Here is a 14,444-nt window from a genome sequence, read left to right as displayed (position 1 = left end):
TACAAGCCTGTCGGAATACTTCACGCATTGCGCCAAACACTGTGCGGTCTGCGCGGCGCGGCGGCGGAAGTTAAAATCATTCATCCGCATTTATGTTTGTTCTTTCATAATTTCTTGGTTCATTTCTTCTAAATGGAGGACCTTGTCCACACAGAGATATGTTAACGGAACTTAACTTTCGCGCCAAGTTCCGTGAACTTTTGCGAGTAGTGCAGACAGGGCTTTCCCAAAAAATGTGTTCAACACGAGTAAATTCATCTTATGCCCCCCTCCCCCGCTGACACGTTCATTTGGTGGTTTTTATCGAGTTTCAAAACAAATGAGAAGGGGGTGGCAAAATACAGGCGGCCCATGGGCGTCAAGTAGGTAAATCCGGCCATGTTAGCGAAAGGCTCGCTCGTCCACCCTTGCTGAAGAGAAGTGCGGCAAGGAATCGGAATCTTGCAACCCTGCTAAAACCATGGCTATGCTGGTGAGTGAGACGTACTGCTGTGTTGATACCAACATGGCTTAAATACGGTGTCAACGTGGTACCACAATGGTATCACTGTTGAAACCAAGCTGGTGCGATGTTGGTACCATGTTGGTGAACAACATCAGCTCAACATGGTGGTACCATCTCAACATGATCGTTGCTAACAAGGATACTTGATTCAGTTACTCTCTAGCTAGATAAGTCAAGGGCAAAAATGTCAAAAATGGGGTTTTAATGGATTCTGGTTGCCTGTCTGAGGCTGCATCTCGCAGCAAAAAGATGTTTCAGAACATCGAATATCAGATCCCCTAAAAAGCTTTTGAATTTACGCATTTTAAGAATACCTTCAGTTTTTCATGAAACCTTGTTTGTTACGCTCGAGCCATTTGAAATGTAGTTAGTTTGATTGGATAAAAGGATCTCACCTCACCGAGACAAAAACTTCTCAAAGAGTTGCCAATTTTTTTTTGGGGAGCGCGGAGATTCCATTGGGGTGTGGCGAAAATAAAAAGTCCTATAATGGGAACAACCTCGGTGTTAATTTTTAGCTTGAGTTCAAACATGATTTTAACGATACACCTGGGAGGGAAGATACGGAGAAAAATAGGAGGAAGATGAAGAGGAAGAAGAAGATTAAAAAGGAAGAAAAGTAGAGAGAGGACAATGGGAAAAGAGGGAATGACGAAAAGGAGAAAAAGAAAAAGAGAGAGGCGTAGAAAACAAGTGTCATTTTCTTCGTTGTCCCTTTCTTTTCTTGATCTCTTTGCTCTTCTACCAGCTTTTCTTCTTTTCTCTATTCTCCCCCTCCATATTCTCTCTATTTTTTTGGTCTGATTTCTTATCCGTCCCCAACTATTTTAGGAAACCCTAGCTTTTGGATGTGTATGTGTCTTCATAACTTCCCATGTAAGGGTTTAAAACCCGCGAGTCAGTCAGAACATGGTTAACATTGGAATTTTTGCAATATTTGCATTTTGCAATAAAGCTAGAACTGCTATTTCTGGCTCTCTGTGGAAACAACACATATGCTATTAGTGTCTCTATGGAGTTAAGTACTTTTACACAGCAGAAATAGTAGTTCCTAATTGCAACATGTAGCTCAATGACATTTGCATCCCCTCCGAAGATCAGATGATGACGCTTCCGTGGTCGGCGCAACTGACCCATCCGTAAAGTTGCGCGACCCCACAAAGGCGTAGCACCCCCTCGCCTCGGAGAGATCCCCCGTTCGCGGCTCATTAATATTCGAGCCTCTTCGACGCGCTGATATGAGCTTCAAAAATCGAACCGGGGGTGGATGGGGGGGGGCGACCGGGGGGATTGATACGACGCTGGGCTCGCGCGCCAGTCAAAATATTATAAATCGCTTCCGCTGGTTCTCACATTCAACCGATTTCCTCTTTCCATCCGACGCTTATTTTTCAATGCCCTCCCGCCTCCCCCTGCCCTCCCCCTACCCTCCCCCCACCCGGGCAGTGACAAGTGCGAAACTGAATTATCGCTTAACTTCGGCTCGCGCGTCTGGAGTGCGCTGCTGCGAGGTTGCCCGATTGTCCAATAAAATTTGAGTATTTTATGAGGAAAGAACTGGTTTTCAGTACTATTTGTCAATAATGGCAGTGCAGTTATTTCCGTCTCGCTCCGGCCGCCTTTATTTCTCCCGCGCTTTCATTGGGTTCCCCGATACGGTAGCGAGCTTTCGAGTATTATTCTTTTCCCCCGGACGGATCCAGTGCCCCCCCCCCTCCCCCATCGGTCTCAGATTCGGAGAAATCTTAGCGAGAGCTGTCGACTGATCAAGACCGCGGTTAACAAATCGTGGTGGGTTCCCCGAATTACCCGGCTCAAGTCCGCTCGTGGGGTTAACGGTTCCTGAGTTCCAAAGTAGGCACTTGAACGGAAGATGCGATCGCTTCTGCGGACTTGCTTTTGAATTCGGCAGCGTTTAGTAATTCAGTCGTATCTACCTCCAGATTTTTGAAAAGAGACTTCGTCACCCTCCGGCCGAAGTGTCACAAGCGCCATGCCACGTTTAAACATTTCCGCCGCCATTTTACTTTTTCACAGAGAAATCGTTCAATGAAGCTGTCCGAAAACTTCACCGAATTTTCTTTGTGCTGCCGATAAAATCCAGTGGAATATTCGAACAGATCAACCAACAATTTCTCTGTAAAAAAATAAAAGAGCGGCGGAAATTTTTAAACGTCGCATGGCTCGTGTCATACTTCGGCCGGAACGTGACAACTTATGCAATAGTGTAGGACTGGTAACATAGCTGTCATATTGCCGAAGAGTACAGGAAGTGGAATGATGGAATTTTGAGGAAATGAACCTGGTAATACCTCAGCGAAAAATTTCACTCAACAAATCCTCTGTTCTTCGTGATATTTTCAATACTGCGTTCAAGGACTCTCGAGTTATATTTCAACGATGAAACTGGAAATGCGCTTTATCTCGCAGCACGACGTTACAAACTATCTGACGAAATCCCCTTTTTTAAAAGAGTTCTGTGCTGTTCGCATTGAACGAGCGGAACGCTGGATATATATAACGTTTGGATGTAACTATTCGTGCTTTATGACTGTGCGTGTTGAATGCACAAAAATTGAAGGCGCTTTAGGTTGCCTCGCGCTCATAGGAGTAACACGTGCCTGCTATTTAAATTTGTTACCTATACCGTAACCGTTAATGATCGTATTGTGTTTCAGCAGTGAACTGTGAACCGTTTGCGGTAAATGGGCGACGGTGACAAGGGTCGTCGTAAATGTTTTTCATTGCCACCTCTAAGAAAAAAGACGAAAGAAAACAATTCAAATTATTGTTTCGGCTCAGCTTGTCTTCAGAGCGTATCTGATTGACTATGATAAGATGAAGCTCATGTTTCATTTATTGTTTCTTAAAAAAAATTACTTATGCTTGTAACAGAAGTATGATTTTAGCTTTGGTGTGTTCTCATGCGTTGATTCTTGCATCTTTTGAGGCTTCAGTAAGTGTATACAGTGATAACGTGTGCGGTAGAAAAATAATAACAGATATGCTCAAATATGTGTAAAAATAAGAAATGTTTAAAAATATACGGACGTATTTCTGCCAAACGGAACTATGTGCATGAAGACAAGAGCCCTGAGACCCATCAGGATAAATGCGTAATAGGGCTCACGTCCTAATGCACATGGTTCCGTTTGGAAGAAGTACATCCATACAGCACTTATGGTATTGTACTCTAAGGCTCTTTGGCCGGTACAGGCTTGAAAATTAAATAATGAATTATGTTCGATTTCTTTTTTTATATGATTCTTTTTAATCGTAAGTCGAACATGTGATCGAACATTAAAATCTCAAATTTTTACAGCCAACTCTGCGACCATCGAGCAGAAACTTTGACGAATCATTAGATGAATTTACAGCCATAGAAACCAACCGAACGACCCTCATAAAGAAGGCAGTGGCAATGGCCTCGGACCTCAAAAGTAACGAGACGCTAAGATTCCTGAAAGTCGTTGAACAGGCGAATGAAGTGCTTGTTAATATAAGACGCTACTTCGATGCTGGTAGGGTCATGTTCGATGTCAATGAAGGAAAATCAAACCTCACTGAAACAGAAGTGATTGCGGTAAGGGCATAAATTATAATTTGCTTTCAATTTATATCATAAAGTTGAAATGATTTTGTTGGAACTTGTATAGAAAGGTATCATCGATCCTAATCTAGTCGCCCTGTGTGTCAAAGAGATTTTCGATTTAAATATTTTCTCTTACATGAAATTTTGCGACAAAAACGCGATGGTGCCTTCCGTTCCCTCTGAAACAAACTCCCATGCTCCAAAAAAGCCCTCGTAGTTAAGGCCGTAATGGAGGGGATAGCTTTCGTTAGAGTCAAATTGTCCATATCTCCATACACGGTTATAAGACATTTCGTCACGATTTTTTGTCCGCGCGCCTGTATTTCCAGTAGTTTACGTTCACGCATTTTCGCGGCAAGGAAGTTTTGGTCCACCTACCAATTGAGACCCAAAGTTAATTGGTCCACATGTAAATACAAATGACAATTGGTTGGTTGGGACACAATGTTCATGGATGGAAATGTATTATGATTTGGGAGAATGAGGGTTTACTTGTTTCTTTTTGTTTGTTCGGTCCGACGGAGAAAAATATATAATTGAGAATTTTGGTGAAAATGGGAGGGCATCAATTTCATGAGAGAAAATTAACGAAATCTCTTTACACCTCTTTGATGCAACAGGACTTAATTATCTCTCAAGAAAATCCTATCTTGGTACCGGATAAAGCTTTTGATTTGCCTCAGCCAAAGGCTCTTAGATTTTTCATGTGTAGGTACGATAACTTCGAGCAATTATTTCGCCACGGAGGTGTTGTACTGTATCATACGAGATTGAAAGCACCTCACAAACGCATCATGATTGATGGAATATTTCAAAAGCACGAAAATCGATTGCAAATTAAATCAAGTGGCGACAACAAAAAGAGAGCGGTAGTCGAAAAACTTACTTAGTTCTAGTATATGTATTCAATAACAATTAGCGTGATTTTTGAACTTCCTTAGAGGAAAAAAAGACTTAATTCAAGCAAGAATACACTTAAATTTACCGCCGAGATGATTTCCTTTTGAATCGATAAAGAAAATAATGTTTGTTTCAAGAAGGAAAGATGCTTACATAAAACGAAGTCACTTAATCAAGCAGAACCCCGCTTTCATTCAGCTATTTTATTCTCGACTAGCAGGAAACCCGTGCTACGCACAGGAAAACCCCACCATCAGCAATCACTGTGATTAGTGATCAGTTACTAATTGTGTTTCTGAATTATTATCTACTATTTCAAAATTGGCGAGACGCACTGGTTTGATTAAAAAGTTGATATTAGTAGTATGCTGCTATTTTGGTCTGTTCTGCAATAAGCTCACATGATAATTATAATAATAAAAAATTCCCAATCAAAAGTTGGTTATTTTCATAAAGATTTGTTATTTTTGTCAGTTCAATGTTTAATTGAAGTTAGCTGGTGAGTTTCAGCCGCGAAATAATTACGGGATTTAACCAGCGGTTTCGTTTAATTCACAGCAATGGCGGGTTTGTCATCTACATCGCGGAGAAAACTTGATTTTTCCTGGGATTTTGTAAAACAAATTAGAAATTACACGATAATCACCACGGTATCACGGCAAATACGTCGTGTTCCTAGCGAATTTTTAAGATCATTACAATTGCGCGTTATTCACATCAATATCGTGGCATACACGCGAATCTCTGACTCAATTAAGATTACGTAAATGTGCGCATGAAACTCATAAACATCTGTTACTTGAGATGGGCGAAAACGTATGATTTTCCTTCAATTTTGTATGATACCACATACCCACTCCGGAGTTCAAATAGTTGCTCGCTTCAATTCTGCTTGTTAAAGGTGACGAATTGGAAGAATCCAATCTTAATTTCACGAGAACCATATGGGATGTAACCATCGGTTTCCCTATATAAGATTTAATGTTTTGAAATAAAAAAAAAAAAAAAAAAAAAAAAAAAAAAAAAAAAGAGCATTAGCGATGATTTAAAATTTTGCAAGTAAGACTCATGTGTTTTGGTTAAACTATGATAGAAACAGAAAGCAGGTGAAGAATGTCGAAGCGATGTTCTAATTTTGCTCCGCTGTCAGCACCGCGTCTGCAGGCGCACTGCGCAGTGTGACCGAGCCGTCATCACAGTATAGAACGCCTTCAATCTAGCAAGCGGCAATTTGGACATCTTCCGTGGTGAAATAGTTGTATCAAGAGCGCCCTCCACGATCGGAGTCAAATATTGATGAAATGCGCGCGAAACCCCCGCTTCTCCTCCGATTGAAGCGTTGCACACCGTCTTTATGTTCCATTTTGATTTATTTATTTTATTTTTGAAGCCAAGCAACAGCTTCTCTCAAAATTTCCCGAGAATTTGCCTTAATCATTTCAAAACAGAAGATAAAAGTAACAAAAAGTAACCCCAGGCGACGTGAAGACTAAATCACAACAATTTTTTTACTTCGAACTTGAGCAAGTAAATTTTTTCAAAAAAAAAAAAACAAACAAAACGAAACGGAAGGTTCCGCGGAGCACATTTTTCACTAATCTTGCAAAAAAAAACGGAAGAAAACTCGAACAAATGCGCGAACCAATCGCGAAAATCGCGAACCAATGCCATAGAATGAAGAGACTACGTTAGTCTCTTTATTCTATGCCGATGCATAGACAGATTTTCTAGATTTTCACATCCCTGAGAGAGTAGCCCGGCAACGGATGCACGAGTCGGAGCTCGCAACAATCATGGCGCGGCGTTTCCAACAGCGCGACGCCGAACTCGTTCCATCTTCCTCGCACTCGTTGGACGCTTAACCTCTTCCATCTTCCTCGCACCCGTTGCGCGTACCAGAAGAACACACGTAAAATTTATCAGCTGTCTTTCAGCGCGAAACGCGGAAATCGCTCCATCTCGCTCGCACTCTCTCTCGCACCCGTTGTCCTTACGGAAAAATCGACCCACGCGGACCGCGATATCCCGCGAACCGGCGGGCGGATCGCGAAATCCTCCCTTATCCGGCGCCTCGGGGTAGAGAGGGATCCCAGTGCGGAATCTCAGGGTCACACGGCCTCCCGTTCACGAGATCCGCTGATACGTGAGTCAGTCAGTCAGTCAGTCAGTCAGTGAGTCAATCAACGTGAAGTCTGCTTTATTAGTATAGATTAAAAAAAAAGTCTTTTTGACGGCATACTCAAGAATGTTTCTGCCTAAATCGAGTCCCTTTTTTCTCTGATGAAATTCACAAATTATGCTAAACCTCAATACGGATGCTAGAACTTAGTGAGTTTTTGGACTACCGCTCTCTTTTTGTGCCATAGTATCTTGATTTATTTTTCGAGGAAAGCTCCGTACTCTTAAAGAATGCCTGTCATTCTTAATATGTTGGAGAGCCTTCAATTTCGTATGATACTGTGCAGCACCTCTGTTGCGAAATAGTTGCTTGAAGCGCTGCGGCGCGGCGGGCGAAGGCGACCAGCGCATTAGCTCCTACAAACCTAACAAGGATACTTCACGCATTGCGCAATGCGTGAAGTATCCCTGTTAGGTTTGTAGGCGCCGGTACGCGACCTGGCAGCATGCCGCGCCGCTCTTCGTTTGGTTCTAATATTTAAACTGGCGGAGTCACTGTTTTTCAACTCAGGATTTTGAAATGTGGGATTTTGGGACTCAGGATTTTGAAAAATGGGCTAAAATATAGCACTTGGACCAAGTCACAGTTTCTTATTTAACGCGTGGACGTAAAATGCCAAACCAAACGGGCCATTAGAAAAAAAATCGTTGACGGAATGTCCTGAGACACCATACACGGGTAGGGATCAAATACGTTAGCAGTTTTGCCGCTTTGTGTGGTGACTCTTAGGCTTGAACCCTGTTAATGTACTTGATCCCTATTTGTGAAAAGTGTGGAGTATGTGGAGAGTAAGGGGAGTGGAGAGTGTGGGGAGTGGAGAGTGTGGGGAGTGGAGAGTGTGGAGAGTGTGGAGAGTGTGGAGAGTGTGGAGAGTGGAGAGTGTGGAGAGTGGAGAGTGTGGAGAGTGGAGAGTATGGAGAGTGGAGAATGTGGAGAGTGTGGAGAGTGTGGAGAGTGTGGAGAGTGTGGAAAGTGTGGAGAGTGTGGAAAGTGTGGAGAGTGGAGAGTGGAAAGTTTGAGTGGATATAGAGGCGGACTTTTTCATCGTGACGTAGCCGATCCCCATCATTACGGCCTCAACTTTGAGAGCTTTTTTGAGTTGGGGGAGTTTGTGGTTGAGCGGTTGGAATTGGAAGTTTGTTTCAGAGAAAACCGGTGGCATCATCGTAATTTTTGCGAAGGTTTATCAGTAGTACAGTGATTAGATCGTAAATTCCTGCGGCATACAAGAACTCTATCAGAGAAACGTCTGTGATAAAAGTTTCAAAGTTTCCTCCATTTCAGCTGCATGCCTAATTGGACGTATTTCTATCAAACGGAACTAAGCGCCAATTTGAGTTCCTTTTGAGGAATCTAGAATCCCGGATAGCGCGTTCTGTCAAACGGACCTAAGCGCCATGGAAAATCATTACGAGTATAGGACGGAATAAGCCCGACGCCCGATTCCGCCGCCAATCCAAGCCCCCCTCTACCTTCCTCACCCTATGGCGCTTAGGTCCGTTTGATAGAAATACGTCTAATTCTGAAACAAAAACATTCTTCAACTGTAAATTAAGTAAAAATGAACAGCACTATACATATACAGAGTGTCTTGTTACACCAGCGTTGATCATTTTACAGTGGATTATATACTCTCACGGATGTTCGCATGAGAGGTAAGAAAATTTAAAAACTCTTAATGGATATACCAATACCACTGTTTATTCGAGAACCAAGATAACGTCGAAATGGAGCACAGTAATTTCCAGGATGAAGTTCTCTTTTGTGAGTCCGCTCATACTTCAGTTTCCAATTATATATGTATTAAGTCGACAATGTCATTTTTGCTCCAGAAAACTCAGCTCTTGCAAGAGGAGAAATTCATGAATATTCAAATGCACAAGCTGCGTGCAATCTACAAAACTATGTATGCTCAAATGGAGGACGTGCCAAAAGAGGAATTGAACATGCTGCTAAGGCCGGTGATTGACGCTCTTACGCAGAGTGATCAGGCGCTGACTCCACTAGGACAATCATTTCAAATTGAGCTGGATAAAGTAGAAAAGACGAGCATTTGACAAACCGGACAATTATTAGACCATGAGGTACAAACATGGAATTTTACGATTAAAATACGCGCACGGCACTGGTCCGTTTATCGTGAACAAAATTTCCGGCTATCGTGAGGGACCGTTCGTTTAACTCCACCTCGATACATCCATATTCAATCAGTGTTTTGAGTTAAATTTCAATCAAGGTCGCACTCGATGACGATTTGACAAACTGGGCGCTGAAATGCTTAGATTTGACAAACGAGCTAGTCGTAGGAAGTGCATATAAGGTCTAGATAAACGATCAAATTCCGAACAAATTCTGATCAAAGTAGACAAGTTGATGACTGATGGTCACCATGCGACAGTCCTCTTTGATCAAAATTGGATGGGCCGTCAAATTTTGATCACAATGAAGTGCCGCCATTCATCATTTCCTACCGCACGGAACATTTCTGCCAAGTTTTCATTTTAAAACTAAGCAAATCAATGATTTTAGGACTGATGACTCCCGACACTTTGGTGGTAATTGGTTCGGGAATTTGATCGTGTATCGAGCCCTGTAGACAGACAGCATTGGATCAGCATGGCTCAGCACAGATCAGTCAACATTTAATGATGTCAGAGTTCATGTCTGGGTTGAATCAAATAATATTCGCTGAGGAAGTTACTGGAATTTAAAATAGACAAACTCCATTTATGAAGCTATTCTGAATAGTTTTAGGTAACCCAAAACGTAATGATAATGCAGCACCACCAAAAGTTTTGTATAAATATTGTTTTTTTTAAACTTCACAAATATAATAAAATAATCGTGCAGGTATATGAATCAGTCCAAGAATGCTGTATAATGTGTAACATTGAAATTCAACATAAAGATAACTTGAGATGACTTGGTGGATTAGTTTAGGTGGAGACTGTGAACGAATTGATTCAGTCGCCAGTATAACTTGTTGCGTCGGCCCGATTTACAGGAGCGTTTTCCTCTGTTAAGTTCGCACGCCACATGACAACACCAACAGCAACCAACGAGTGAGCTTTGTAGCCTCCAAGCTTTTACGTAAGATTCTATAGCACGTAACGTAAATTACATACGTAAACGTAAATTACATTCTACGTAGATTTCTCCGTAAATTCGGCTGCATAAAATTCCTTCGAGAATTTCTGGTAAAAACGCTTCCGCACAGTCATTGTGAATTATAAAACTGCCCCTTATTACACCATTTGGTGACGCTGCGGCAATGCCACCCCGAATGATTCACTTGGATTCTGAAGTTTGTTACGACCGACGTAATGTCACAAGCAAACAATGATCAAGTGTAGTTGCAGCCAGGCATTATGATGAAAGAGCCTGGACGCCCACAATTTCATGGATATGCAACACGGACATCTCCTTAGCACGAATAGTTGCTTCCAAGATTTGCCATTAAGAAAGTCACTGCCTTCAATTTATGCAGATTGTGCTACAAAATATGCTACGTCACTACATTTCCATGTTATTTTTGCACATAGAAGAGGCAATTCAAATAGATGTTTAGTAAACTTCAAAAATAAAACTAAATAAATTAATTATATGTTTAAATAAAACAGCGGCTGATTCTTACGGAGGTCACTTATCTCATTTTACTGGCGGAATCCCAATTTTATGTTCACTTTAATTTTCTCCTTCAGTGCATTTAACAGTAGGCTCATGCATTTTGTTGTATCAAACACTTATTTATAGTATATTTTGTGCACAACAACGTTGCCTCCTAATGCAATTATCAAAAACTAAATCTGCAATGTGTGTAGAACTTAGGCAACAAATTTTCGGGAACGTTTTTTGTAGAGTGTTTTTCGAAAGACATTCTGCACCGAATTACGATTAGAAAATATTTTATTGTCCATCTGCACGAAAAACGACATTAGTGATGGAAAACTAGTATCGCGTACAGCAATTGTACCATAATGTTCAATTTTTGCCAAACGCAATGTTGCCAATGTTGGGAAAAGTTTTTAAGAACGGTTTCGCAGTGGAAATATTATACAAGTTATCTTGTTCAAAAATAAAAATGTATCAAAAGAGGGCTGCATTAAAAAGGCTTTTGTTCAAATATGCATGGTGGAATGGGGATGAAATCAAAACCAGTCAAGCTTTTTTCAACTTTTATTAGAAACAATGAAGTTCATCAAGTGAAATCCATCCAATTCTTTGGGTTTTACAAAAATTCATATAAATTTTTGAGCATTTACACATGAATTTGTTTCTCCATTTTTCGTCGATCAGTTTAAAACGTGCAGTCATGCAAGAGGTCAGATACTAGAAGGTAAAGTACACGAAGAAAAATAAATAGACCATGTAAACCTCAAGTACATAAAAATTAGTAGAACTATTAATGTATAAAATAAATGCTAGTTTTTACTCATGTAAAATGAAAAAGAAAGATTGAAGAGACAGAACATTTTCTGAATGTTTATTAGAATTTTGGGTGGTAGAGACTAGAATCACCATCTTGTGAGACTAAATTCAAGTACGTATTATCAAATGAAATACAATAGTGGAGAGTATCCATTTCATATTGTATTTTATAATGTAAAATATCAGAGAAAGATTGGAATTAACTCTTCTTTATGAAATTGGAGAGTACGTATCACATTTTCATAACATGTCCATCGTCGATTGGTGAAAATTGCCACTCGGGAGGCAGAAGAACAAATAATTCATAAAGTAAAACCAGAAATTACATTGACTTAGAGAAACATGAGGAATGTGAGATCATTATTGATTAATTTTAGGAAGAAGTATGGTCTGCCAAAGTGCCAAAAAAAATACGTAACTAAAGCACAGAGGCGGTTTTAAAATTTGGCACAGGTTTGTACAGGAAGTTAAAGGAAAGCCATTGCTGTAGTCTCACGCAACAACTAAAAGAAACAATGAAAAAAGAGGAACAAAACATTAAAAAAAAGAATCTCAACAAAGGAAGACAGAAAATATTTAAAATAAAAATGGAATGTAGTCGACTCAAGTTCCGACATCAGTGGTAGAATGGGTTGCCTTAATGATTAAGAGACTTAAGGATGACTCATGGTTTGTGTGTAATCAGCATAAAGGTCCTATTATGGAAACGAATATGGATTCACGAAGTATATCGTGCATACGAATTTCTGAAACTACCGTTTCTCTCTCCCACTATGGATGTCTTCAAATGCGCTTGGTAACTTTAAAAAAGGTAATAAACTTTTAAAGGGCAGCTAAGGAAAATGATAAAGCTATAATTGGAATTCGGAGAGGACTGGAACTTGGCGAAAAAATCAACCAAAGAGTACTACTTTTCGGGCACAAAGTTTGAGCTGACATTTCAAAAGCTCATGGCGTGCTCAAATTATTTTCTTGGCTTATTAACACAAGCATCTTGATTTTTGTGGATTATCAATGGAAGGAGTAAAAGGTAAAGGGGTAGGTGAAGGAGCTATTTTCATTTTTGATAAGAATTAATGTTCATACTGAACACCTTTGCAAAAAGCGTTTACGGACACACGGCTATAACGCCGTGCGGAGGAGAAACGCCGTATGAGCAATCGGACATTGTCAAATTTATATAAAAAACTAATAATGAATATTTTCTCTGAACATTTACAGAATTACCAGATTGCATTCAGGGGTAAATTTTCAACAAAGTCATAAATAAAAACTCGCAAGTTTTCAAAAAGTTCGTACCCGCTCAATCAGAAGAAACTTGTCAGCGCTCGCATGTTCAAACGGCGATTCTCCCTAGCATGGCAGTACCTATACAGTCATGTAGAGGCTCTTCTAGTGCGTATATGGACACATTTTGAAATTTTGCTCATTCAGCTGGTACTATGTACCTTCTATGAAAATGTTTGGTTAAAATTTTCAAATGATTGCATTACTCAATCCAAAAAATTTTGTTCATCATTCTTGGTCTCTTAGTTGAACGTCTCATGCCCAAATTCGTTTTGACACGGAAAAGAAATAAAAGCTCCATTAAGATAGAAAACATCATACATTTGAAGAAAATAATTTTGAAATATTAATGGAAAAATCCACTTGTATTAATTTATTTCCCGTTTCGACGGAACGAAGTCCTGCCTCGTGCTGATAGAATAAGGGAAAGCGTCAACAATAGAGTAGATGGTTATGATACTGTTAATCTTAGGGCGCAATTTCAATTCGGCAAGTAGCAACGGATACATTGATAAAAGTCTCATTCATTATAATTAATACTAATATTTTGAAGAAAGACAACGATAATGTACAAAATATTGTATTTATGGTAATTTAGTTAGAACCCGTAATTTCCTAAAAATTTGCTTATATTTTGGTATCGCCATTGAAGTTGAATGTTTCATAAGACTGAATAGGACTTGTTTAATTTTGTACTGAATTGTGCAGAGTGTTTAAAAATGCTTTGGCGTATGAAAATTTGAAACTGCAGTGAGAATTTAAATAACCTGTGTCCCTTGAACACTGTATTTTTAGGACAATAAAGTTCAAACTTTTGCACTTAAATACTTGGCATAAGGAATTCTTTTGAAATCGGGGTGTGCATTTTTCGGCATTCCAGAGAGCGCTTGTGTGAAATAAATCTAGGTATTATTAATTTTGGTTAAAGTTTATCAGGTTCAGAGCAGTTCAAAATTTCATCGAAGAATATTCCATGTCTACGTGTTTTGTAGAACTTCGTCATTAAAATGTATCATAGTGTCAAATAACTAAAGCAGATTTCCCTTCGATAATGAAAATATTGCTGATTATTCAAGCAGATTTTGTCGTAATTGCGAAAAGTATTGACTCAGATGAATCTCCCGAGAATAAACACCAGTGGCGTGGCGTGAATTGCGATATATCGATTGTTCTGCCATTTAAACCTATGAAAAAAGATCGATTATCAGGGTGTTCGCAGCGAAAACCTTAGTAATCGATTCTTTACCATAGTTTCAAATGGCGAGATATCGATAATCGATTATTCACGCCACGCCACTGATAAACACCAACGTTTTCAAAGACAATCACCACTTAGAGTGATATTACTCTGAATAAAAGGATTGCTCATTTAATGGTCTGTTCAACATATCGGACGAAAGCTCTGCGAGGAACAGAGGAGAGATAGAACATAAGTATATTGACTCCCATGTTCTTTTCCACGTCTCGTTTGAAGTGAATCAAAATTTATTTTAAGCACAATAAAGAACTGAGAACTGCTTTGGTTATTGAATTTCTTCTCCTGCTTTGCTTAT

At 39.9% G+C, this 14,444-nt stretch overlaps 1 protein-coding gene across 2 annotated transcripts; it reads left to right on the top strand.

The window, feature by feature from the left end:
- The first annotated feature begins 3,301 nt into the window (after positions 1–3,301).
- On the top strand, positions 3,302–14,409 carry LOC109041866 (uncharacterized). Of its 2 annotated transcripts, none has more exons than XM_019058361.2 (4): positions 3,302–3,461; positions 3,828–4,088; positions 9,009–9,260; positions 12,826–14,409. In XM_019058361.2, the coding sequence occupies exons 1-3, from the start codon at positions 3,405–3,407 to the stop codon at positions 9,231–9,233; spliced, it is 543 nt and encodes a 180-aa protein (XP_018913906.2). In that variant the 5' UTR covers positions 3,302–3,404; the 3' UTR covers positions 9,234–9,260; positions 12,826–14,409. The 2 variants fall into 2 exon arrangements, with proteins under 2 accessions (XP_018913906.2, XP_072152241.1); XM_072296140.1 differs by lacking the exon at positions 12,826–14,409 and adding an exon at positions 9,706–10,029.
- Positions 14,410–14,444: the final 35 nt, after the last annotated feature.

Source organism: Bemisia tabaci, chromosome 2 (genome assembly GCF_918797505.1).
Source record: "Bemisia tabaci chromosome 2, PGI_BMITA_v3".
NCBI classification, from domain to species: domain Eukaryota; kingdom Metazoa; phylum Arthropoda; class Insecta; order Hemiptera; family Aleyrodidae; genus Bemisia; species Bemisia tabaci.
Note: the sequence above shows the minus strand (reverse complement) of the source record. Positions and strands in the feature narration are given on the sequence as shown.

Excerpts from the sequence above, each read along its gene's own strand:
- LOC109041866 (XM_019058361.2), top strand. The coding sequence starts at position 3,405 with ATGATTTTAGCTTTGGTGTGTTCTCATGCGTTGATTCTTGCATCTTTT. Across the intron at positions 3,462-3,827 it reads TTGCATCTTTTGAGGCTTCA|CCAACTCTGCGACCATCGAG; the intron begins GTAAGTGTATAC and ends AAATTTTTACAG. Across the intron at positions 4,089-9,008 it reads CTGAAACAGAAGTGATTGCG|AAAACTCAGCTCTTGCAAGA; the intron begins GTAAGGGCATAA and ends TTTTTGCTCCAG.